This window comes from Phacochoerus africanus, chromosome 8 (genome assembly GCF_016906955.1).
Source record: "Phacochoerus africanus isolate WHEZ1 chromosome 8, ROS_Pafr_v1, whole genome shotgun sequence".
NCBI classification, from domain to species: domain Eukaryota; kingdom Metazoa; phylum Chordata; class Mammalia; order Artiodactyla; family Suidae; genus Phacochoerus; species Phacochoerus africanus.
In genome coordinates, this window is record NC_062551.1 from 49,019,325 (window position 1) to 49,041,064 (window position 21,740).

General features: G+C 55.8%; 2 protein-coding genes across 5 annotated transcripts; both read left to right on the forward strand.

The window, feature by feature from the left end:
• Positions 1 to 220: 220 nt before the first annotated feature.
• On the forward strand, positions 221 to 10,790 carry RAB4B (RAB4B, member RAS oncogene family). Its single transcript, XM_047794085.1, has 8 exons — positions 221 to 444; positions 1,911 to 1,991; positions 2,276 to 2,390; positions 3,216 to 3,278; positions 3,374 to 3,528; positions 5,486 to 5,581; positions 5,672 to 5,802; positions 10,408 to 10,790. Exons 1-7 carry the CDS (start codon positions 429 to 431, stop codon positions 5,785 to 5,787), a joined length of 642 nt encoding a protein of 213 aa, XP_047650041.1. The 5' UTR covers positions 221 to 428; the 3' UTR covers positions 5,788 to 5,802; positions 10,408 to 10,790.
• A 1,359-nt stretch (positions 10,791 to 12,149) lies between these two features.
• EGLN2 (egl-9 family hypoxia inducible factor 2) lies at positions 12,150 to 21,259 on the forward strand. Of its 4 annotated transcripts, none has more exons than XM_047794088.1 (6): positions 12,150 to 12,242; positions 13,280 to 14,343; positions 19,409 to 19,528; positions 19,974 to 20,110; positions 20,315 to 20,382; positions 20,623 to 21,259. In XM_047794088.1, exons 2-6 carry the CDS (start codon positions 13,516 to 13,518, stop codon positions 20,676 to 20,678), a joined length of 1,209 nt encoding a protein of 402 aa, XP_047650044.1. In that variant the 5' UTR covers positions 12,150 to 12,242; positions 13,280 to 13,515; the 3' UTR covers positions 20,679 to 21,259. The 4 variants fall into 4 exon arrangements, with proteins under 4 accessions (XP_047650044.1, XP_047650046.1, XP_047650047.1 ...); XM_047794090.1 differs by having other exon boundaries at positions 20,626 to 21,259; XM_047794089.1 differs by lacking the exon at positions 12,150 to 12,242 and adding an exon at positions 12,509 to 12,827.
• Positions 21,260 to 21,740: the final 481 nt, after the last annotated feature.

Consider the following 21,740-nt stretch of genomic DNA (forward strand, 5'->3'; position numbering starts at 1 on the left):
TTTGCATCCGTATCCCCGCCCCCAAGTCAGCTTCTACCCAATCTGGAATCTCAGGTCTGCTCCTGGTCTCCTGACCGAAGCCATTTCTCTGCTCCACGGAGCAACTCTGCACCGCCCCTTCCCACTGACGCCGCCAATCGCTCGCGCTGGTCCCGCCCCTTTACGTCCCGCCTCTCTCGCCCCGCCATTCTGCGCCTTTTGTCCCGCCCCTTGACCGCCGAGTCCGCCAATCCCTGTCTTCGGGAATCGTGGCCTGGTATCCCGCAGCCTTAGCGGGTCGCGCCGGAGGGGGGTGGAGGCGGAAGCGACGGCGCCGGCCCCGGGAGTAGGAAGGAGCCGGGGCTGCAGACCGAGTGGAGCGGCTGCCAACCGAGGACCAGGCGCGGCCGCGTCGCCATTTTGCGGCCCTAAGCGGCCGCGACCGAGTCATGGCTGAGACCTACGGTGAGGGTGGTGGGCGGAAGCTGGAGTCTGGGGTCTGGGCCCGGGGAGATGCGGCCTGTGGGTATGGGGCGGGGCTTTGTATTACCAGGGGGGCGGGGTCTGGTTGTATGGGGCAGGGCCTAGTGGATGCTGGGAGGGGTTTAGTGAATCTGAGGCTGAGCTTAATAGGTTTGGGCGGAGCCTGAGCGTCTGGTGTGTGGGCGAAATAGACGTGGGGCGGGGTTTGGGGGACACAGTCGCGATAGATCGTGGAGGTCTTGAGGAAATGGGTGGCCTTAATGTGTCAGGGCGGGGCCTGAGTGAATGGGGCGGGGCTGACTGAATAACAAGAATCAAGCTTGAAGGCCTGGGAGGACTGTGAAAGGATGTTCTGCGAGATGTCTGGAATGTGGTTGGGGGTGAGCTGTCCTTGAGCTAGGGGGTGGGGCTAGTGGCAAGGGGTGGGACTTGAGAATAGGGACCTTGGGCAGAGAACGGGAAGGAGATCCTGAGCGTTGGAAAATCCAGAAGGATGGGTAGGACGTGGGAGAACAGAATATGGTAGAGAGAACTCTGGTGTGGGAGTCAGAGGGAGCTGCCTTCATTCAACAAACAGAGAAAAGCAGAGGGAACAAGTCCTTGAGGTAAGAACCAGCTCGTCTCTTCAGGGAGTAGACTGAAGGCGAGTGGCAAGTGTCGAGTGAATGAATAAGAAAGTGATAGGAGATGAAATCATGGGGTGCAGCGAGGGGAGGCTGAGTCTGATAAAGTGGTTTTCAAGAGGCTTTAGCAGGAGTTCCCGTTGTGGCTCAGCGTGTTAAGATCCCGACTAATATCCATGAGGATGCTGGTTTGTTCCCTGGCCTCACTCAGTAAGTTAAGGACCTGGTGTTGCCACAAGCTGTGGTGTAGGTTTGCAGATGCAGCTCAAATCCCACGTTGCTGTGGCTGTGGCTGTGGCTCTGGCCGTGGCCAGCAGCTGCAGCTCTGATTAGACCCCTAGCCTGGGGACTTCCATATGCTGCAGGTGTGTCCCTAAAAAGACAGAAAAGGGGAGGAAAAAAAAAAAAGGCTCTAACAGTGTAATTAATAGCTGAGATTTTGGACTCTGGAGCCAGTTGGCCCGGGTTCGAATCCTAGCTCTACCTTGCCAGCTCTACCTAGCAGTGGGATCTTGGGCAAGTCAGTAACCTTTCTGGCTTTAGATTCCTCATCTGGTTACAGGGGTGATTATTAGTACAACTTCCTCATAGAGTTTTGCCGAGGATTAAGTTGAGGTGTTGATGTAAGTAAAGACTTGTAGAAGGGTTCCTGGTATGCGGGAAGCACTGTGTAAGAATTATCTCTTACTGCTTTGTTACCCATTGTTCTATATCTGCCTGTGTCTGTTGCTCTCCCTGTAATTGTGATGCTCTCTTGGTTTCCATTTTTTCACGTCTATCTTTCTCTCCATGTGGGTTTCCTTGAATTTGGCTCCATCCACTCAGACTTCCTCTTCAAATTCCTGGTGATTGGCAGTGCGGGTACTGGCAAGTCATGTCTCCTTCATCAGTTCATTGAGAATAAGTGTGAGTTCCTGGGGGTGGTCCTGGAACACTAAACTGCGGGCATGGGCATGGTGTGGGCAAAGTAGGCAGCTGTTGGGGTGGGTAGGTGGCAGGACTGGCCATAGGTGCAATACCAGTGCTGGCTGCCTGGTCCTCACCTTGGTGTATGTGCTTTGCTAGGTCCTCCTTGAGCCTCAGTCTCCCCAGCAATGAGAGAGGATGGGTTCATAGGGGCTGGGGAGGCCTTGGAGGGCAGGGAATCCTCTGAGCCCCTGCACTGTCTCTTTTCTCCCTCCCACTCCCAGTCAAACAGGACTCCAACCACACAATCGGCGTGGAGTTTGGATCTCGGGTGGTCAACGTGGGTGGGAAGACTGTGAAGCTACAGATTTGGGACACAGCCGGACAGGAGCGGTTTCGGTAGGTGGGCTGGGCTCCTTGGGAGAGATTGGAGGGGAGGGGAGGGAGAGAGGCGTGCAGAGCATGTGATAAGAGCAAGGACACACAGAGAGGGCAGGCAAGGTAGAGGGAGGGAGAAAGAGATGGTGAGGAGCAGGTACATGGGGTCAGAGAAAGAAGGGGTCTGGGAGAGAGGAAGGCAGAGACACTGAGAAAAAGATTGAGAAGGCAGCATAATGAATGAAGGGTGAGAGAGCTCGGGAGGGACACCTGACCCTGAGGAGACTATGAGGGGTAGACCCCTGCAGCTGGAGGAACGAACCTATCCCAGGGAACAAGGCCTGGAGAGAAGGAGGTGCTTGGGGTGGGGCGAGGGGTCGAGGTTGACAGGATGCCTAGAACAGAAAGAGAGACTTGAGAGAGAGCTAAAGACACTCAGAAAGGGAGAGAGAGGCGTTCCCGCTGTGGTGCAGCCTAAATTAGTCTGACTAGTATCCACGAGGATGTGGGTTCCATCCCTGGCCTCACTCAGTGGGTTAAGGATCTGGTGTTGCCGTAGCTGGAGGTTAGGTTGCGACTTCGGCTTGGATGTGATCCCTGACCAGGGGTCTCCCTATGCCGCGGGGTGGCCAAAAAACAGAAAAGAGAGGCTCAGCCAGAGGCAGGCAGCTAAGTGAGGGAAACGCCCAGCGGGAGAAGGTGGGGTGAGACCAGACCCCGGCCAGGCTTAGGGGATGGGCCAGCAGGGACGAGGGGCCGCCGAACCACCAGTCTCTCTCCGCAGAGGGGGGCAGTCTTGGGGCAGACCCCAGCCTCGGGGGTGACTGGGTCCCCCTGGCCCCACAGGTCGGTGACGCGGAGTTATTACCGAGGGGCGGCCGGAGCCCTGCTGGTGTACGACATCACCAGGTGGGTGCCCGGCTGGCGGGCGGGTGGGTGGGCAGGGTGGGGCCTGGGCTGCCCCCGTCCCGAGCCCGCCTCCCTCCTCGCTTGCTTCTCCACAGCCGGGAGACTTACAACTCGCTGGCTGCCTGGCTGACGGACGCCCGCACGCTGGCCAGCCCCAACATCGTGGTCATTCTCTGTGGCAACAAGAAGGACCTGGACCCGGAGCGAGAGGTCACGTTCCTAGAGGCCTCCCGCTTTGCCCAGGAGAACGGTGAGGGCGTGCGGGGGGCCAGCGGAGGAGGGGGTCAGCTGAGGACCGGGGGCAGGTCCAGGGCCCCGCGGGCTCCTGGCTTCCTGAGGCTCTGCCTGGCAGGAGAACTTGGAGATTTGATTAGCGGTCTGGGTTCAAATCTAAGGGTTGCCTCGTGCGAGCTGTATGACCATGCTGGTCCTCAGCTTCCCCATTTGGAAAGCTGCAATCAGAATGTTGCCTCATTGTGCCTGATGGTTAAGGGAGGTGGTCCCTAGGGAGCCCTCAAGTTGTGCCCGGATGGATGGGTACTTGATTAATGTTGGCTGGTAAGAAGGTTTTGACCAACGTTCCCATCATGGCTCAGCGGTTAACAAATCTGACTGGTATCCAGCAGGATGCAGGTTCCATCCCTGGCCTTGCTCAGTGGGTAAAGGATCTAGTGTTGCTGTGCGCTGTGGGGTAGGTTGCAGATTCAGCTTGGATCCTGCATTGCTGTGGCTGTGGTGTAGGTTGGTGGCTACAGCTCCGATTCGACCCCTAGGCTGGGAGCCTCTATATGCCTTGGGTGCGGCCCTAAAAAGCAAAGAAAGAGAGAAGGTTGTGACCATTGTGGGGTATGGGTATAAGGTGGAGATTGCAAACTCCAGTGGCCCTAGGGGATAGGCACATTCTGTGAATAAGACTGTTAGCCACATCGAAAGTATGCAGGCATGCTGTCATCATAGAACAAATGTTGGCAAGGAGGTGGAGCAAAGGGAACCCTCGTACACTATTGGTGGGAAGGTAAATTTGGTGTAGCCACTGTGGGCAACAGTTTGGCGGTTTCTCAAAAAACTGAAAATAGAATTACCGTATGATCCAGCAATTCCATTCCTGGGTATATATCCAGAAAAAAACAAAAGCACTCATTTGAAAACATACATGCACCCTGGTGTTCATAGCATTTATTTGCAATAGCCAAGCTTTAGGAGTAAGCGAAGTGTCCATCAACAGATAAATGGATAAAGAATGAATATATATACATATATATACAGTCACACACCCACACAATGGAATACTACTCAGCCACATAAAAGAATGGAATTTTGCCGTTTGCAACAACATGGATGGACTTGGAGCGTATTATTCTAAGTGAAACAGGTCAGACAGAGAAAGACATACTGTTTGGTATCACTTATATATGGGATCTAAACAATAAGACAAACTAGTGAATATTAAAAAAAAAAAAAAAAAGGTCTGCAAGAATTAACTCATTTGAAAACATGGGTGTTGGCCAAAGCCTGCTGGCTTAGGGTCTGTCCGTGTTCCTCCAGTTTGCAATGTGCAGCTTTAGAGGGTTCGCCATTAGAAAGATATAGGTCTAGGAGTTCCCTGGTGGCTCAGCATGTTAAGGGTTCGGCGTTGTCATTGCTGTGGTGCAGGTTTGATCCCTGGCCTGGAAACTTTTGCATGCCAAAGGCACAGCCAAAAAAAAAAGGACGTAGGTTTGAATCCTGGCTCTCAACTTACTGTGAAGCCTTGTCATGTGGCTGATGAGTGGACTGTGGGGGGCCTGCTAGATAGTGCCGGAGACACAGGGATGAGGACAGCCCTGGGCCCAGCTCTCCTGGGCTCACAGTCCAGTGTGGGGAGGCGGGGGAGACAGAACATTTCCAGATAGTGACTGCCCAGAGAGGTGAGGGCCAGGAAGGGGGAAGCACAGGGAGCCGAGGGAGCCCAGAGCAGGCACCTGACCCATCCTGAGAGGTCAGGAGGACTGCCTGGAGGAGGAGATGTGAGCTGAGCTCTGAAGGGAGAGCTTGGTGGGTACCTGGGAAGGGAAGCACTGGAACAGCCTGTCGGGAGGCCCAGGGTAAGGGCTAAGGTGGAATGTTTGAGGAACAGAATGAGAGGCAGCAGGTCAGAGGTGGAGTGGAAGGGGACAGGGACTGACTGAAGCCCTGACCTTCCAAGTGTCTGCCCCCCAACCCTCCAGAGCTGATGTTCCTGGAAACTAGTGCTCTCACGGGTGAGAACGTGGAGGAGGCGTTCCTGAAGTGTGCCCGCACCATTCTGAACAAGATCGACTCAGGTGAGGCCCCCCGCATTGACTGGAGTGGGAGCAGAGGGCAGGGCTCAGAGGTCTCCAAGGGATCAGGCCTGACCTCGCCCCTCTCCGCAGGCGAGCTTGACCCCGAGCGGATGGGCTCTGGCATCCAGTACGGCGACGCCTCTCTTCGCCAGCTGCGGCAGCCTCGGAGCGCCCAGGCTGTGGCCCCTCAGCCCTGTGGCTGCTGAGACCTGTGGAGCCAGGTGCGATGCTGGGGACTTGGGGACTGCAGGGGTGGTCTCCTGGCAAAGAGGGGCATGAAGCAGAGGCAGAGACACAAAGAGAGATGACAGGAGACACAGTGAGGATGAAAGATGCAAGAACACTTGAGTTAAAGAAGCCATCTTCCCAGCCGCAGGACCCACCCGTCCCTTCAGTCCCACTGCCACTCTCCACCCTGGATCTCTGACCCTCCCGTCACAATTCACCCAATGTTTGTTGCACCAGGCCCTGTTCATGGCACTGGGGATATAGCAGTGGGTAAAACAGACAAAAATCCCTGCCTTTGTGAAGGAGATGGGCAGCAGACAAGATACATAAGTAAGCTGGACAGTGGGGGGAGAGTGGAGTGTTAACAGGATGGTGAGGGGAAGACCTGCAGGAGAGGAGGGAGGGGGTCATGTGGGGACCGAGGGAAAGAAGAGTTCCCCTCGTGGCGCAGTGGTTAACGAATCCAGCTAGGAACGACGAGATTGCAGGTTCAGTCCCTGGCCTTGCTCAGTGGATCGAGGATCCGGCGTTGCCATGAGCTGTGGTATAGGTCGCAGACACGGCTCGAATCTGGTGTTGCCGTGGCTCTGGTGTAGGCTAGCAGCTACCGCTCCAATTAGACCCCTAGCCTGGAAACCTCCATATGCCGTGGGTGCGGCCCTAGATAAGACAAAAAAAAAAAAAGAAGAGTGTTCTAAGCATCGAGGACAGCCAGTGCAAAGGCCCTGAGGTAGGGTTGTGCCTGGCCTGGGTGGGGGGTCCAAGGAGGCCAGCATGGCTGGAGTGAGTGAGTGTGTGTGTGGTGTGTGTGTGTGTGTGTGTGTGTGTGTGTGTGTGTGTGTTGGGGGGTTGGTGAGCAGGAAATGAGGTTGGGGTGGGGGAAGCAGATGAGTTAGGGCCTTGTGGGCCATGGCGAGGATGCTGGCTTATACCCTGGGTGACATGGGAACCACAGGAGAACTCTGAGCAGAGAAGGCCCTTCTGGCCGCACAGAGGAGAGACTGTGAGGGGCATGAGTAGCTGCCAGAAGACCAGTGGGGAGGCTGCTGCAAAGTCAAGGTGAGAGACAGGACCAGGGTGGGGCGGAGGAGGGGTTAAGAAGGGGACAGGCGTGTATCCTTCCTGACCTCTGTCTCCAGGCAGAGTCCGAGGTGTGTCCCCCTCAATGTGGTCGTTAGGTCTTTCCAAAGCACACATCTGTTCCTGCCCCTGCCCTGTTGAAACCCACCGTGGCTCCCAGGGTCCGTGGGATGTGGCTCAAGTGCCTCAGCCTTGATCCTGAGTTTGACCCTCTGCAGGGTGCCAGCCTCATCGGCCTCAACTCACACTTCTCCCCACCTCTCAGGCCAATGAGGCCGACTGAAGTTCTTTCTGTTTCTCTGGGTCTTTGCTCATGCTCGTCCCTCTGCCAGGAACACTGCTCTTTCCTCTGTTTCCTGGTAACTTCCTCCCCCTCCTCTAGGAAGCCTTGCTTGTTCCCCGATGCTTGGTCCAAACTCCTTGTTAGGCTTGACAGATCCTTACGTCCCCACCTCTCTGACGGGGCGTGGTGTGCGTGTCTTGGTAATTCTCATCTCTGTGCTTCAGGCCCACCTTCCCTACCCCGCCCCGCTCCCAGCCCTGGGCTTCTCCAGGATGGCCCCGGAGCAAAGTTGTTAGACTTTGGATGTATGTACTTTGAAAGCAGAGCCAACATAACTTCCTGATGAATGGAGATGGAATTTGAGAGAAAGCAGCCAAGAGTGAGCTCTTTGGGCGGAGCTTTCTTCCTTCCAGATCTTTTGCATCTGCTATGCTTCCAAATCCCGTTCATGGAGTTCCCATTGTGGCTCCTCAGGTGAAGAACCCGACGTAGTATCCATGAGGATGCAGGTTCGATCCCTGGACTCGCTTAGTGGGTTAAGGATCCAGTGTTGCCACAAGCGATGTGGGTCTCAGATGTGATGTGATCCAGTGTTCCCATGGTTGTGGCGTAGGCCGGCACTGTAGCTCCTATTCAACCCCTAGCTTGGGAACTTCTGTATGCCACAGGTACCACCACCATAAGAAGAAAAGAAAAGAAAAAAAAAAAGTGCAACTCCCATCCATCACTAAGTCTCTGCTACAGTGATTCTTCCTGCAGGGAACATTTATTGGCTTCCTAAATGGAGTCGCTCCCTCTAGATGGGCCATCTCACAACTGCCCCTCCTTTTGAAAGCATCCAGCTCTGTACCCAATTGCTGTGGCCGTGGTGTGATTGCTATTATTTGTATGATGTTTGTCTGCCCTACCTGAGGTCACGGACTCCAGAGCTGGGCTGCCTGCCTTTATACTCCAACTCTGTCACTTCATCGCTGTGTGACTCCAGGCAAAGTAGTTAACCTCTCTGGGGCTTGGTTTCCTCGTCTGTAAATGGTGCTGATCATAGGACCTACCTTGTGGCTGTTGAGAAGCTTGATGAAGCTAATTCATGTAAAGTGCCTAGAACAGGGACCGACAGTCTGTAAACTAAGACTTGATAAACGAGAGCTGTTTATTATTTTTCTTTTTTTTTTGTCTTTTTGCCATTTCTTGGGCCGCTCCTGCGGCATGTGGAGGTTCCCAGGCTAGGGGTGGAGTTGGAGCTGTTGCTGCCGGCCTACACCAGAGCCACAGCAATGTGGGATCCAAGCCGCGTCTGTGACCTACACCCCAGCTCACAGCAACACCGGATCCTTAACCCACTAAGCAAGGCCAGGGATGGAACCCGCAACCTCTCGGTTCCTAGTCGGATTCGTTAACCACTGAGCCACAACGGGAACTCCCCTATTATTTTTCTTCTTATCCATTTTAAAACCTATGGGCTAGGTAAATGGATGGGTATGTACTCTTTACCCCAGGGCTTAGGTTTGAGTCTGTTTCAGGGTCTGCCCCTCAGTAAATCAAATATAAAAAGACAGTGCATTTTCAAACTTGGTTGACTGTGATCTGCAGGAGGAGACGCCCTTACACATGTTGATCTAACACAGTCACACACGCATAAAACTAAAACATGTCTTCCTCATACTAATATGCTTTTTCTTGAAATTGAGGTGAAATTCATATAAGATAAACTTAGCCATTTTAAAGTGTAAAACTTCAGTGGCATTTAGTATGCTCACAAGGTTATGCAACCACTCCCTCTGTCTAGTTTCAAAACATTTTCATCACCCTAAAAGGAAACCCCACATCCATTTAGCATTCACTCTCCTTTCCCCCAGCTTCTGGCCCCTCCTCATCTGCTCTTTATCTCTATGGACCGACATTCTTTTTTTTTTTTTTATTTTAAATGATTTTTATTTTTTCCATTATAGTTGGTTTCCAGTGTTCTGTCAATTTCTACTGTACAGCATAGTGACCCAATCACACACACACACATATATATTCTTTTTCTCACATTATCCTCCAACATGTTCCATCATAAGTGACTAGATAGAGTTCCTTGTGCTGTGCAGCAGGATCTTATTGCTTATCTGCCGGAGCAACATTCTTATTACATACAAAGTACTCTGATATTTTCAATGAAAAATTGCTCAAAAGGAGTTCCTATTGTGGCTCAGTGGTAACAGACCCAACTAGTATCCATGAGGATGAGGGTTCGATCCCTGTCTTGGCTTAGTGGGTTAAGGATCTGGCACTGCCCTGAGCTGTGGTACAGGTTGCAGATGCAGCTGGGATCTGGAGTTGCTGTGGCTGTGGTGTAGCCCAGCAGCTGCAGCTCCAATTCAATGCCTAGCCTGGGAACTTCCATATGCCGTGGGTGTGGCCCTAGAAAGAAAAGAACCAAAAATTGCTCAGGGTCCACCAGAGTCATTTTCCAACCCACTAACTCAGTTTTGCACACTGGATCACCTGGAGAACTTTAAAACTACTGATGCCTGAGGAATTCCCACTGTGGCTCAGCCATTAAGGACCTGACTAGTATCCATGAGGATGCTGGTTCAATCCCTGGCCTTGCTCAGTGGGTTAAGGATCCAGCATTGCCACAAGCTGCAGCGTAGGTCGCAGATGCGGCTCAGATCTGGTGTTGCTGTGGCTGCAGTTCTGATTCGACCCCTAGCCTGGGAACTTCCATATGCCACAGGTGTGGCCCTAAAAAGATAAACAAACAAACAAACAAATAAAAGCTACTGATGCCTGAGGCTTACCCCAGAGATTCTGAAGTGACTGGGGGATTTCTGGAAGCTCCCAGGTAATGCTATCTGCAGATCAGCACAAAGCAAGAACGGCTAACCAAATGTGTCCCCTCAGTTTGGAAAACACAGGGATGAGGCCTAGAGCCGGGGCAATCCAGAAACACAGAAGGACACAGGTACAAAGGTAGGGACACAACAGTTAGACACTAAGATGCCCCCTCTACAGGAGACAGCTCCCTGAGGCAAATCAACAGGAAGCTCCTTGTGCCCTCAGACATAGAGCCCCAAATGACTAGTAGACGAGAAACAGAAATAGTCAGACAATGTGGAAACTTTGGGAGAAAGAGGAGAGTGTGGGCAGATGGGCACAGACGCGAAGGCAGGAAGATACCCAGAGATGAGACAGAGACACCAGCTGGACAGACTCAGGGTCCCTCCAGTTCACTGGCACACTTTTCTTTCAGCTCACCTGTTCTCCAGGACCAGCGCTGTCCTTCCGGCTGGGGCCCAGACCAGGCCCTGGGAGGCCAAGCCCCTTACCTGCCCTGGCCCCGGAGAAGCTGCCCTGCCACGTGCCCCCTTCCCTGGCCTGGTGGGGCCTGGCTGAGGGGCAGGACTGAGCCACGAGGGGGAGGGGGAATCCATACCTGCTGCTGCTTCCTCTGTCTTGGCTGCCCCTGTCCCCCCAAACCACCCCTAACCATACTCGAAGCCTTCCCAAAGCCTGAGACCAGGGCCATTTGGCCTCAGCTTCCCTGGCCCTTGCCATTGCGAGTACGTGTTATTTATTACCTGGAGGCCTGTCCCGTCCCCACCCCCAACCCCCATAAAGCATTGTTTACACCTGTGTCATGGCCTCTATCATTTTGGGGTGGTGGGGAGGAAGGGGAGGCAGAAGAGGTCCCTGATGGTGTCTGGGGACCATGTCTTGGTGTTAGACATGGTGGGGGATGGAGTCCACCATGACTCCATGGCACTCGGGTGTCTGTCATGGAGGGAGTTTGCCCAGATGTGTGACACTGACGCCCCTCTGTGATGGGTGCGATGGGTTCTGTAGGAATGTATGCTGCTTGCATGTGTGACATTGTTGCTTGTGAATACTCTGTGTCCTTGGTGATTGTGTCCACCAGGCTGGTGTTTGTTGGGACCCGGAGGCCAGCGAATGAGAACTCAGGCCTGTGGGTGGGCCCTGGGTCTGGGCTGGGTGTGATGGCTCTGCATGTCTGATGCCTGAAAGTCTGAGGCAGTCTATTTGGTGTGACTGTTGGTGTGCCCCTGAGGTCTTTGTGTGTTTTGGTGTGAATTTGGCTCCTTTGATACACCTGTGTGTGGCCATGAGCCCTTTGCGTTCCTGGAGACTGTGTGCGCTTTGGGATAACCCTGCCCCCTGTTGATATTTGAGCTCAGTGTGTTACCTCTTGTGCCCAGGTGAACTGCTGACACCCGCAGGTGCTCTGCCAGGGACAGGTGCAGCCTGCTGAGAACACTCCCAACTGCTCTCCCATCCCCAGGTTGGCCTTAACCACCCTCACTGGAGGCCTGGTCGTCCAGAACGTTCAAAAGACTCGAGGCTGTCATGCAAATGTCTTCTCTGAGCAGCTTTCCTAGACTGTTTGATTCTGACTCCACTCAGTTGTCCCGATGGGGCAGGGCAGAGGGGTCAGGATACACTTGCATATCCCTTCTAGTCTGCTCTCCCTTTTCTCAAGGACGTCTGCTCTTTTCTTCGCCGTTATAAAAAGTCCTTAGGTAAATTACTGTCGTGCAAATTGACATACATTTCCCAACTAATTGCGCAGACATTTCTCCATATCTTATTCCTATTCTTGGGCTGTGAGAAGGCGGAGCTGTCCATGTAAATAATGTCAATCATTTACGTGCCGCTCCCGGACCTCCGCTACTCAGCGCTCGAGGCTCTGAGGGGGTGGGCCTGTTTATGTAAATAGTCTCATTTACATACTCCTCCCACTCGCTTGGCAGACCCCAATGGTTCTAGCCCTGCCTAACAGCGTTCCTCTTCTCGCGCAAAAGGGGCGGAGCGGAGAATGCAAATAAGCCCTGCGTCGGAGATGGACCCGTTTCCCCTTTCTCGAGGGAGGCGGGTGTTCTAAACTTCCTCGCCCCGCCCTGCGAGGCTCGCGCCTGCGCAAGCCCCGTCTCCTCCTCTCAGATGCGGTCACGTGCTCACCGGGCGAGGCGGGGGCGGAGCGTCGCGGGTGGTGGGGGCGGGGTATGGCGCGCTGTGCGGCGCAGGGCGGCTGGCACAAACGGCGGCGCCGGGGCCGGAGGAAAAAGCTGGGTGAGGAGAACGCGGGGAGGGAAGCGAGCGGGGCGGGGAAGGCGTTGGAGGCGGGGTGCGTCGCGAGCCGGGCGCGGTGTGGGGGTGCGCGCCGGGCACGCCGTGGCGGAGCATGGCGACCCTGGGGTGGGGAGGGTGGGGGTGGGGCGTGGGGGGAGGGAACGCGCGCCGGGTACGTTGAACGCCGGCTGTTCGGGGGGAGTAGGGGGGAGCGCGCGGCGGGCGGAGGGCGAGGGGGAGGGGAGAGGTGGGGGCACGGGGTCCAGGCGGTCACTGGGCCTTGCCTCCGTCGCCTGCTGCGCCCCACGGGGGCCCCAGCGCCCACACCGAAGGGACTTGGGAGGGGGGCGCTTTTTTCCCATCGTCCTGTCGCCGTGTGTGTGTGTGTGTGTGTGTGTGTGTGTGTGTGTGAGAGAGAGAGAACCCTCCTCCACCCTGCTCTCTGTCGCTGTGGACCCTGCTCCCACGACTCCCTTCCGTCTGGGTGTGTGTCAGCCCCCAGCGGGCTTCCTCCGGTTCGGCTCAGGTCGACCCCTCCTGCCCGTTCTGTCCGGCTGTCTCAGGCCCACCCTCCTAGCTTCTCCGGTGTGTTTTTTTGTCTCTGCGCCGTCCAGTTGCCCCTGTCTGGGATCCCCTCATTCCCTCTGTGTCTTCCAGGTAGACCCCCCCCCCCAATTCCTCTCTGTCTGTTTTTAACTCGACTGCTTCCCACTCCTCCATCCTTTTCTACTTCGGGTCCCTTCCTCCTTTTCTGTGTGTGGGTCTGTGTCTGTCTGGGGATGCTTTCTCCCACCACTCCCAGCGCTGTCCTCTGTCTTTGGGTCATCTACTGGTCACTCCTCCAGCTGTCCCCCATTACTCCTTGTCTCTTGGTGATTCCCTCCTAGTTCCTAGTCTTTCCCCATGTGGCCTCCGGTTTTGGGGTCTTCCTAGCTTAGCCTGTCTTCTCCTCTACTGCCCCTGCCATTCCTCACCACTTCCCCCAGCCCGCTTGCCTGTAGCTCTTCTCACATTCCTTTTTCTTTTTCTCTCTCCAGCCATCGTGACAGTTCTCTTCCCAAGCCCCTAGGGACATCAGAGGATTTGGGGACCAGCGAGCACCCCCAGGGCACGAGAAAAGTCTCTGTCACCTGCCCTGCCTCATCCTGCCCCACGCCAGGCCCAGCTGCCCTGGCCCCCGGCTGCATCAAGTGGAGGAGGAGGAGGTGGAGGAGGGTGGCACCATGGGCCTGGGCCGTGCCCTCCATGCCCGGGGGATGAAGACACTGCTGCCATGGACAGCCCGTGCCAGCCGCAGCCCCTGAGTCAGGCTCTCCCTCAGTTGCCTGGTTCCGTGTCAGAACCCTTGGAGCCTAACCGGGCCAGGATGGGGGTGGAGAGTTACCTGCCCTGTCCCCTGCTGTCCTCCTACCACTGTCCAGGAGCGCCTGGTGAGGCCTCGGCGGGAAGTGGGACCCCCAGAGCCACAGCTACTTCCACCACAGCCAGCCCCCTGAGGGAGGGCTTCGGTGGGCAGGATGGCGGCGAGCTGCGGCCGCTGCAGAGTGAGGGTGCTGCGGCACTGGTCACCAAGGGGTGCCAGCGGCTGGCAGCCCAGGGCGCCCGGCCCGAGGCCCCTAAACGGAAATGGGCAGAGGGTGGTGGGGATGCCCCTGCACCCAGCAAACGGCCCTGGGCCAGGCAGGAGAACCAGGAGGCTGAGGCCGAGGGGGAGGGCTGCAGCAGTGGCAGTGGTGAGCCCAGTGCTGGGCTGAGGGAGGAGGTGCTGCCCGCTGCACCGGAGCGCCTGGCCCTGGACTATATTGTGCCCTGCATGCGGTACTATGGCATCTGCGTCAAGGACAGTTTCCTGGGGGCGGCACTAGGTGGCCGTGTGCTGGCCGAGGTGGAGGCCCTGAAGCGGGGCGGGCGCCTGCGTGACGGGCAGCTAGTGAGCCAGCGGGCTATCCCCCCACGCAGCATCCGTGGGGACCAGATTGCCTGGGTGGAAGGCCATGAGCCTGGCTGCCGAAGCATTGGTGCTCTTATGGCCCACGTGGATGCTGTAATCCGCCACTGTGCTGGGAGGCTGGGCAGCTACGTCATCAACGGGCGCACCAAGGTGAGGCTTGGTGGGGGGGCGGGGAGGGGGGCGGCCACCCAGCACTTGCTGGAGGTCTGGTGCTCTGAGCACCAGTCGTCTTGGAGACAGGCTTGTGGAGTCACATGGGGGTTTAGGCAGCTCTAGTGCAGGGGCTGTCTGAGTTCACTTTGGACCCTTGCTTCCTGTGGGCCTTAGTTTGTGCGCCTGTAAACCATGGGTTTGACCTGTAGTCATAGCGGTTCTTGACCTTGCCAGGTATCCTCTTGAAGAACCTGAGGAGAGGTGCTGACATTCAGAGCCCCACACCTGTGCTTGGGCCATGGTGCAATTCAAGCCCCCTGCTCTCTGTTCATCGCTCCTAGACCAAGAATGGTCAGTGTAGACAGGCCCAGGTTTCTGCCTCTGTTTGTCTGTCTGCATGTGTGTGTCTGTCTCTGTCTCTAGTTTTCCTTGTTCTCTTATTTTTTTATCAGTTCCTGTCTGTCTAATCTGTCCTGTCCACTGTCTATCTCTGGTCGGTCCATTTTGGCTCCCGGGTAGGAGAACCAGGAGGGGAAGTGGGGGAGGGTGGCAGTGGTGAGGCCCATGCCAGGCTGAGGGAGGAGGCACTGCCCCCTGTACCTGGGGCTGGGCTGCATTGTGCACTGTATGCCGGACACTGTGCATTTGCATCAGGGGCGACTTCCTTGGGCTCGGGGCAGCTGTGTCCCCATCTTTCCCATCCCTCCTCGACCTAGTCCCTGTTCTCCATTCTCTCCGTTTTGCTGTCTGTCCATCACTTCATCTATGTCTGGCTCTGGTCTGTCTTCTTGATCCTCTGCCTTTGTGTCTCTTGGTCCTTTTTTCCTGTTTAAGAGTAGTAGTTAATCTTTTTTTGGAACCTGGGCCTTTTTGAGAATCTGCCAAAGCCACAGACCCTGTCTCAAGAAAAATGCTTATTTGATTGGAGTGTATGGGCGGTGATCTGGGCTTCCGGCTGCCCGTTCAGGAACCTGGAGTCAGGAGCCCTGCACATGACAGTGGTCCACAGAGCCTTTTTGGTTTGCTGACAAATTAATTCTCTCCGTGGAGGGGGTGTGAGGACCCTGGCCTTGAGTCCAAGCTTTGGTGGTGTATGGAGAAGGCCCTGTAGGGAGTGCCCACTGCACAACACCAGTGATGCCTGGCTGATGGCACAAACGGTGTTCTGCCCTGCAGGCATGAGGCTGTGTTCCTGATGTCCCCTCCCTCCTTCCTCAGATCCCATCTCTGTTTCTGCCTCTGTGTGTTTCCCTCTCAGCTCAGGGACCAGGGCTCCCCCCGGGGCCTGAGGCCAGTATCCTCCCCACCCCAGCTGGAACTTGTCCTGTTTCCCCTCTCTGTCCTGTTACATGATAGCTGGAGAGCCAGAGGCAGCCCCTCCCAGGACAGGAGAGATGGGTGGGAATCTCCCTGCCGCCAGGGTATGCGGCACCTTCTCCCCAGGGGCGCTTACCCTTGCTGGGGAGAGGTTGTGGGGAGACCACAAGAGCTGAGTGGCCAGGGGCAGGATACTTCTCTGAGCCTCATTTTGCTCATCTACAGGATTAGAAAACCAAATTGACCCCAGGTAGTCCGTCTGTGGCCCTTGTAGGAGGGGAGAGGAGAGGGTGCTGATGTCTTCATTGGTGCCTTGGATGTGACTGGGAACGGGGCCCCAAGGAGGTGGAGGCGGTGGGGGTTGAGACTTTTTTAGCCTTGGGAGGTAAGAACAAGCCTGGCTGGACTGAGAAAGGGAGGGGAGGAGCCAACCCAATCACTGAAGTTCCTCTCTGACCCACCCCTGCCCCAGTGAGACAGCAACTTCAGGCTTCCCCACCTTCAAAGGGCAACATCTGCGCTCCCTCCCCAGGCTCTGGAGTTAAGGCAGTGTGGGGTGCTGAGCTGGGTGGCCGTAGTCGGAGCTCAGATAACCAGTGTGACTGGCCAGTGACAACCTGCCTCTCGGGCCTTTCCTGAGTTGAGCTCCAGTGTTCTGCCTTCCTTTCTTCTCCCTAGTTCCTCTGCTCAGTTGACTTGTGGGTGGGAGGGAATTGAACTCCCACTGGCATCAAGGACTGCCATAGGGGACCCAGGAGGCCCCTTTTAAGAGCAGTTGGAGGCGGAGCCTGCTGTTGTTGGCTCAGTAGTCCTGGGGTTCTGACTTGGAGGTGTGTGTGTCATGCATGTGCTTCGTGGAGCTTTCGTGGAAGGGGCACCTTGATCCCAGCTGCCCCTTCCCTGAGATGGGAGGGTAAGGAGCCAGGGCAGGAGGTAGATATTTCTCTGGGGCTGGCCCCCACCCCCCTTGCCACAGGTAAGTGTTTGTGGGGGGGAGAATGGGGCCTTAAAGGGCCTGTTTCTGAACCTAGCCTACCTCTGCGTGTGCACACCCGCTCCCATCCCATGACCCAGAAGAGCGCTTCCAGTCAGCAGCTACCTTCCTGGTACTGGAGAGACAGGCCCGGCCCTAGGGGTTAGTACCAGGTAAACAAGTACCTGTGCTAATTTTACATTGAGAGGGATGAAACGGAGAACCAGCCCAGGTGCCATCAGCTAGAGTACTGAAGGTAGCCTTGTTCTGAGACCCGAATAACAAAGAGGGACCTGTGGAAGTGTGTTCCAGGCAGGCGCAGAGGCCTTGGGGATGAGCTTGACCTGGTCAGGAAGTCAGGAGGCCTTGGAGTCCTGGCCAGGAATTTGTATCTTCCTGGGGTGCAGTGAGGAACTTAAGGGGATCTGAGCAGCAGTGGAGTGGTGAGCTGGAGTCTTTGGCTGCTGTGTGGGGATGGGTTGTGGGGGAAGAAATTGCAGTACTGGACCCCTTTGCCCACCCCATCCTGGAGCAAACCCAGCACAATCTCTGCTTGGAGTGTAACTGGGGAGGGCTTGCCCATCCCTCATCACTGGCTCGCTGATTCCTGTCACAGCTGTGTTCTTTTGTCCCATTGAAGTGGTTGCTCAGAGCGCTGACCCATCTGCAGGGAGTGAGCAGCGCAGAGAAGGTGTCTTTGGAATCCGGGACCTGTGGGGGCCAACGTCTTGCCCTGGTGCTGAAAGAGAGGTGTGGCTCCTCCTGGTTGGCCAGACCATATAGCAGCCTCCTGGCCTCTCGCCCAAGGCAGGCGCTGTGGTGGACCAGCTGCTACGTGTTAAGTACAGAGCAGTGGAGCATCCATGCTGGGCTGAGCCCCAGGGAGTAGTAAGTTGGGAGGAGGCTGAGGGCTTGAGTCCACCTGGCCTGCCATGGAATGCCTGGCAATCCTCATGTGTTGGCAGCAGATGCACCAAGCACCGGGAGTGTTTACCTCAGGTGTAGCTGAGCACTCGGTGGGGGGGGGGGTGCAGGAGCCAGCAGAGTCTGGCCTGGCATTGGTGTGGGTCGAGGGGTTGATGCTCTTTGCCTTGTCCAGCCCTCCCAGTGGCTGTGGGCAGAGGGTAGGACAGGGACCTTTCTCAACATCATTTCACCCTGTGCTTTGACTTTCTGTCATGTGTCAGGCACCATGTTGGGTCCTTTCCCAGTCATTTATGTCTTATTCAGCAACCTGCGAAGTAGTTGTTAATTCCATTTCTCGGATGAGGAAGCTGAGGCAGAGAAGTCATGTCACCTCCCCAGTATCAGCTCATTTGGCAGCACAGACTTGAAGCCAGGAGTTAGGTCGCAGGAGCACCTGGGCCCTTTCCCTCACACCACATCCACCATTTTGTCAGCTTCCTGATGAGAAACAGGTCCAGAGTGGCTAGGCGTGGGCCTGTGCACACACAGTGCTGGCTGAGGCCGAGGGGGGGGGGTGATAGCCCCGTGAATAGAGCTGTACGCACATAAGCCAGCATCTGAAAGGAATCCTTACTGTTCGATCTGGGGGTCAGGAACCTCCAGAGTTCTTGGGTTCATGCTACTGCTATAAACAGAAGGTGTTTATTAGTCCCAGTTTGCAGATGAGGCAGTTGAGTCCCATTCGGGTGTTGAGAAGGCAGCTAGGCAGGTTATCCTTGAAGTTGGGATTAGATCTGAGGTTCTAGTCACATTCTGGGTTTGCTACCTGTTCGCATGTGCTGGAGACAGATGATTTATTTAGCAGGTTTTTGTAGCTAGGGACAGTGGTTCTCAGCATTGCTGCACACCAGAATTACTTGGGAAGAGTTCCCATTGTGGCTCAGCAGTAACAAAACCCAGCTAGTATCCATGAGGACGCGGGTTCAATCCTTGGCCTTGCTCAATGCGTTAAGTTGTAGACACAGCTTGGATCCCATGTGGCCGGGTTGTAGCCGGCAACTACAGCTCTGATTCATCCCCTAGCCTGGGAACTGCCATACCCGTGGCCCTAAAAAGCAAAAAAAAATTACTTGGGGAACCTTAAAAGTTCTAGGCTGTCCCTGAGACCAAGTACATCAGAACCTCTGGAGTAGGCGTGGGCATCATTGTCCCGGGAGATTCCAACTCTGCAGCTCAGGGAGAGAACTGGTGTGGGGCTGTGAGGGCACAGCTTTGCACACCAGAAAATACTTAAATTGGTTTTATTCCTCTGAGGTGTCTAAGATGGGGTTGGACTATATTTAAGAAAGAAAACCCTCAGGGAGTTCCCATTGCAGCACAGCAGAAACGAATCTCACTGGTATCCATGAGGCTATGGGTTTGATCCCTGGCCTCAGTGGGTTGGGGGTCTAGTGTTTCTGTGAGTGGTGGTGTAGGTCACAGACACAGCTTGGATCCTGGGCGTAGACTGCCAGTTACAGCTCTGATTCGACCCCTCGCCTGGGAACTTTCGTATGTTGTTGCCACAGGTGCGGCCCAAAAAAGGAAAAGAAACCAAACCTTCCGTTACTCATTGAGCCGCATCTCATTGCCAGGCTCTGGGCATGTGTGTGGGGAGTGGGCTTTTTGAGGCCTAGGAGCTGGGGTTTCTGGTGCATGGGGCTTGGCTGAAAAAGAAGTCTGGGTGCTGAAACCCTGGGAGCTGCCCAGGACACTTGTGTCAGAGAGATGAGGGACAGGGAGGGGTGCAAGAGAGGAGGTAATCGCTGCTTCCCCCAAAGTCCCTGCCTACCAGCCTCAGTAAACCCACCTCCATGTCTCTGCCAGGCCATGGTGGCATGTTACCCAGGCAACGGGCTGGGGTACGTGAGACACGTTGACAATCCCCACGGCGATGGGCGCTGCATCACCTGTATCTATTACCTGAATCAGAACTGGGACGTCAAGGTAGGGGGTCGCTGGTGGGGTGGCCTGCATCCATTTCATTTTTCACTCCCAGCTCAGCTTCTAGCATTGTCTTATTTATTTTTTCAACCCGCGGCGGGGCGCTGTAATCTGCCCAGTAGCTCTTCCTGGGAAGTGGACCTCCTCTCCAGCTGACTGTGTGGTAGCCGTTCTCCCCTCTTTGGGAAATGGGGCTGTCTGCCCAGCCCCCAGCCTAATGAAAGCTTCTCCCACCCCATATCCTGTAGTCTTCGGTAGCTTCCTGCCCATCTCCATGGTGACGCAGACTCTGGGCTGTCATTTTAAGAGCCTGAGTGGTGGGAGGGAGGGAGTGGTGTGTGCAGCTACTCTGCCCCCTGGTGGGCTCCTGGAGGCCGGCAGTGCAGGGGGACAGGGCAGCTCTAGGCAGGACTAACGGGCCTCCTGCCTCGTTCTCGAATGCTCTCAGGTGCACGGCGGCCTGCTGCAGATATTCCCAGAGGGCCGGCCTGTGGTAGCCAACATCGAGCCACTCTTTGACCGGCTGCTCATTTTCTGGTCTGATCGGCGGAACCCCCATGAGGTGAAACCAGCCTATGCCACCAGGTAAGGTCCATACTTCTGAGGATGTGCCCAGGCGCTCGCCCTTGTGCCAACAAAGGCTTGTCAGATCCCTGGAGTGACTAGGAAGTGATGAAGTGCTGTGAGGGCGCCTGCGTGGGAGCAGCCGGGCTCAGAAGGGTGGATATGGTGGCTGGAATTGAAGAAAAGTGATCCCTAACCACCCCTTGGGGCTGCTCTGGTCCCCAGGTATGCCATCACTGTCTGGTATTTTGACGCCAAGGAGAGAGCAGCAGCCAAAGACAAGTATCAGCTAGGTACTTGCTTCCCAAATGGTGTCCCCCCCCTCAAGTCCTCCCTAGCCCTCAAGCCGCCCCATTGGGGTCACTGAATCCTGCCACTCATTCCTCCCTCTTTGCCTACCTTCTCTAGGTAGTTCACTCTCTTGTTACCCCCAGCATGAGCCCCATTTCTTCCTGGTGCTCTCCCCATTTTCCCAGGGTTCTTTGACCTTCTTGTCCCTTCCCTGATGACTCAATCACCTGTCTCATCCCCAGCAGCAGGACAGAAAGGTGTCCAAGTACCTGTATCGCAGCCAACTACGCCCACCTAGTGGCCAGCCCCAGAGCTGCACGGACAGCCGGCTTGCCCTGACTTCAGAGAGCCCTGGGCCCTGGTGCTGCCAGGCCGGCAGCCCACCAGTCTCAGTGCCTGCTCCTTCCCCGCTGCCGCCTCTGCTTCTGACTTTGCCTCTGTCCTGCCTGGTGTGGAGGGCTCCGTCCAACGCTGAGGACCAAGGAGGAGGAGAGACCTCTCCTGCCCTGGGATGGGGGCTGGGGTTGTGACCCGGGCAGAGGCCAGTGCTGGGGGCTGCCGTTACTGGAGCTGGGTCCTGCCCTGTTTGGTCATTCCCCCTCTCAGGTTTGGAGAGCTGGAAGGAGGCACTGCCACCTCCCACCAGGATGTAGGATTTGAGGTTGGGGTGAGTCATGGCCTCTTGCTGGCAAAGGTTTATGGGGGGAGTATCCCCAAGCCCCCTACTCCTCCAGCCTGGAATGTGAAGTGACTCCCCAACCCCTTTGGCCATGGCACCTTTTGGACTAGGCTGCCACTGCTTGGGCAGGATGAAAGGTGCTGGGAGGAGCATGGGCGTGAAAGTTGTCAGCCAAGAAATAAAAGTTTACCTCAGCTGCACACACCTGACTTTCTCACTCCCTCTGGGTACGAAGATTCCTCCACCTGCAACTCAGGGCTTTTATTGACCAGAGGGGGGTAAGGAGGTCTGAGAGCCGGTGAGCAGAGGGTGGCTGAGTCTGACTTCAGCAGGCCACCAGCCAGAGCTGAAAGGCCAGGCCAGAGCGCTGTGGGGTGAGGTAGAGGTTGGCGGGGCTCCCCACAGGGAACAGGCAGAACCGCTGCAGAATGGAGGTAAGGAAGATTGCTGATCGGGCCAGGCATAGCCGCTTTCCTGGGAACGTGGGGTTATGAGTGAGGAACCCATGCACACCAGGACCCATCCAGGCAGATCCCCTTCCTGCCCAGCCCAGACCTGGTGCAAACGGCATCAATGCATTTTTGCTTTGAAACACGCCCTTGTTTGGAAAGTTGGTGGGGTTGAAGTGGTCTGGATCCTTGAATTGGGTGGGATCCTGCACAGGCAGAGGCATCATGAAGG

Excerpts from the sequence above, each read along its gene's own strand:
- RAB4B (XM_047794085.1), top strand. Across the intron at positions 1,992-2,275 it reads TCAGTTCATTGAGAATAAGT|TCAAACAGGACTCCAACCAC; the intron begins GTGAGTTCCTGG and ends TCCCACTCCCAG. Across the intron at positions 5,582-5,671 it reads TCTGAACAAGATCGACTCAG|GCGAGCTTGACCCCGAGCGG; the intron begins GTGAGGCCCCCC and ends CCCTCTCCGCAG.
- EGLN2 (XM_047794088.1), top strand. The coding sequence starts at position 13,516 with ATGGACAGCCCGTGCCAGCCGCAGCCCCTGAGTCAGGCTCTCCCTCAG. Across the intron at positions 14,344-19,408 it reads TCATCAACGGGCGCACCAAG|GCCATGGTGGCATGTTACCC; the intron begins GTGAGGCTTGGT and ends TGTCTCTGCCAG. Across the intron at positions 20,383-20,622 it reads CAAAGACAAGTATCAGCTAG|CAGCAGGACAGAAAGGTGTC; the intron begins GTACTTGCTTCC and ends TCTCATCCCCAG.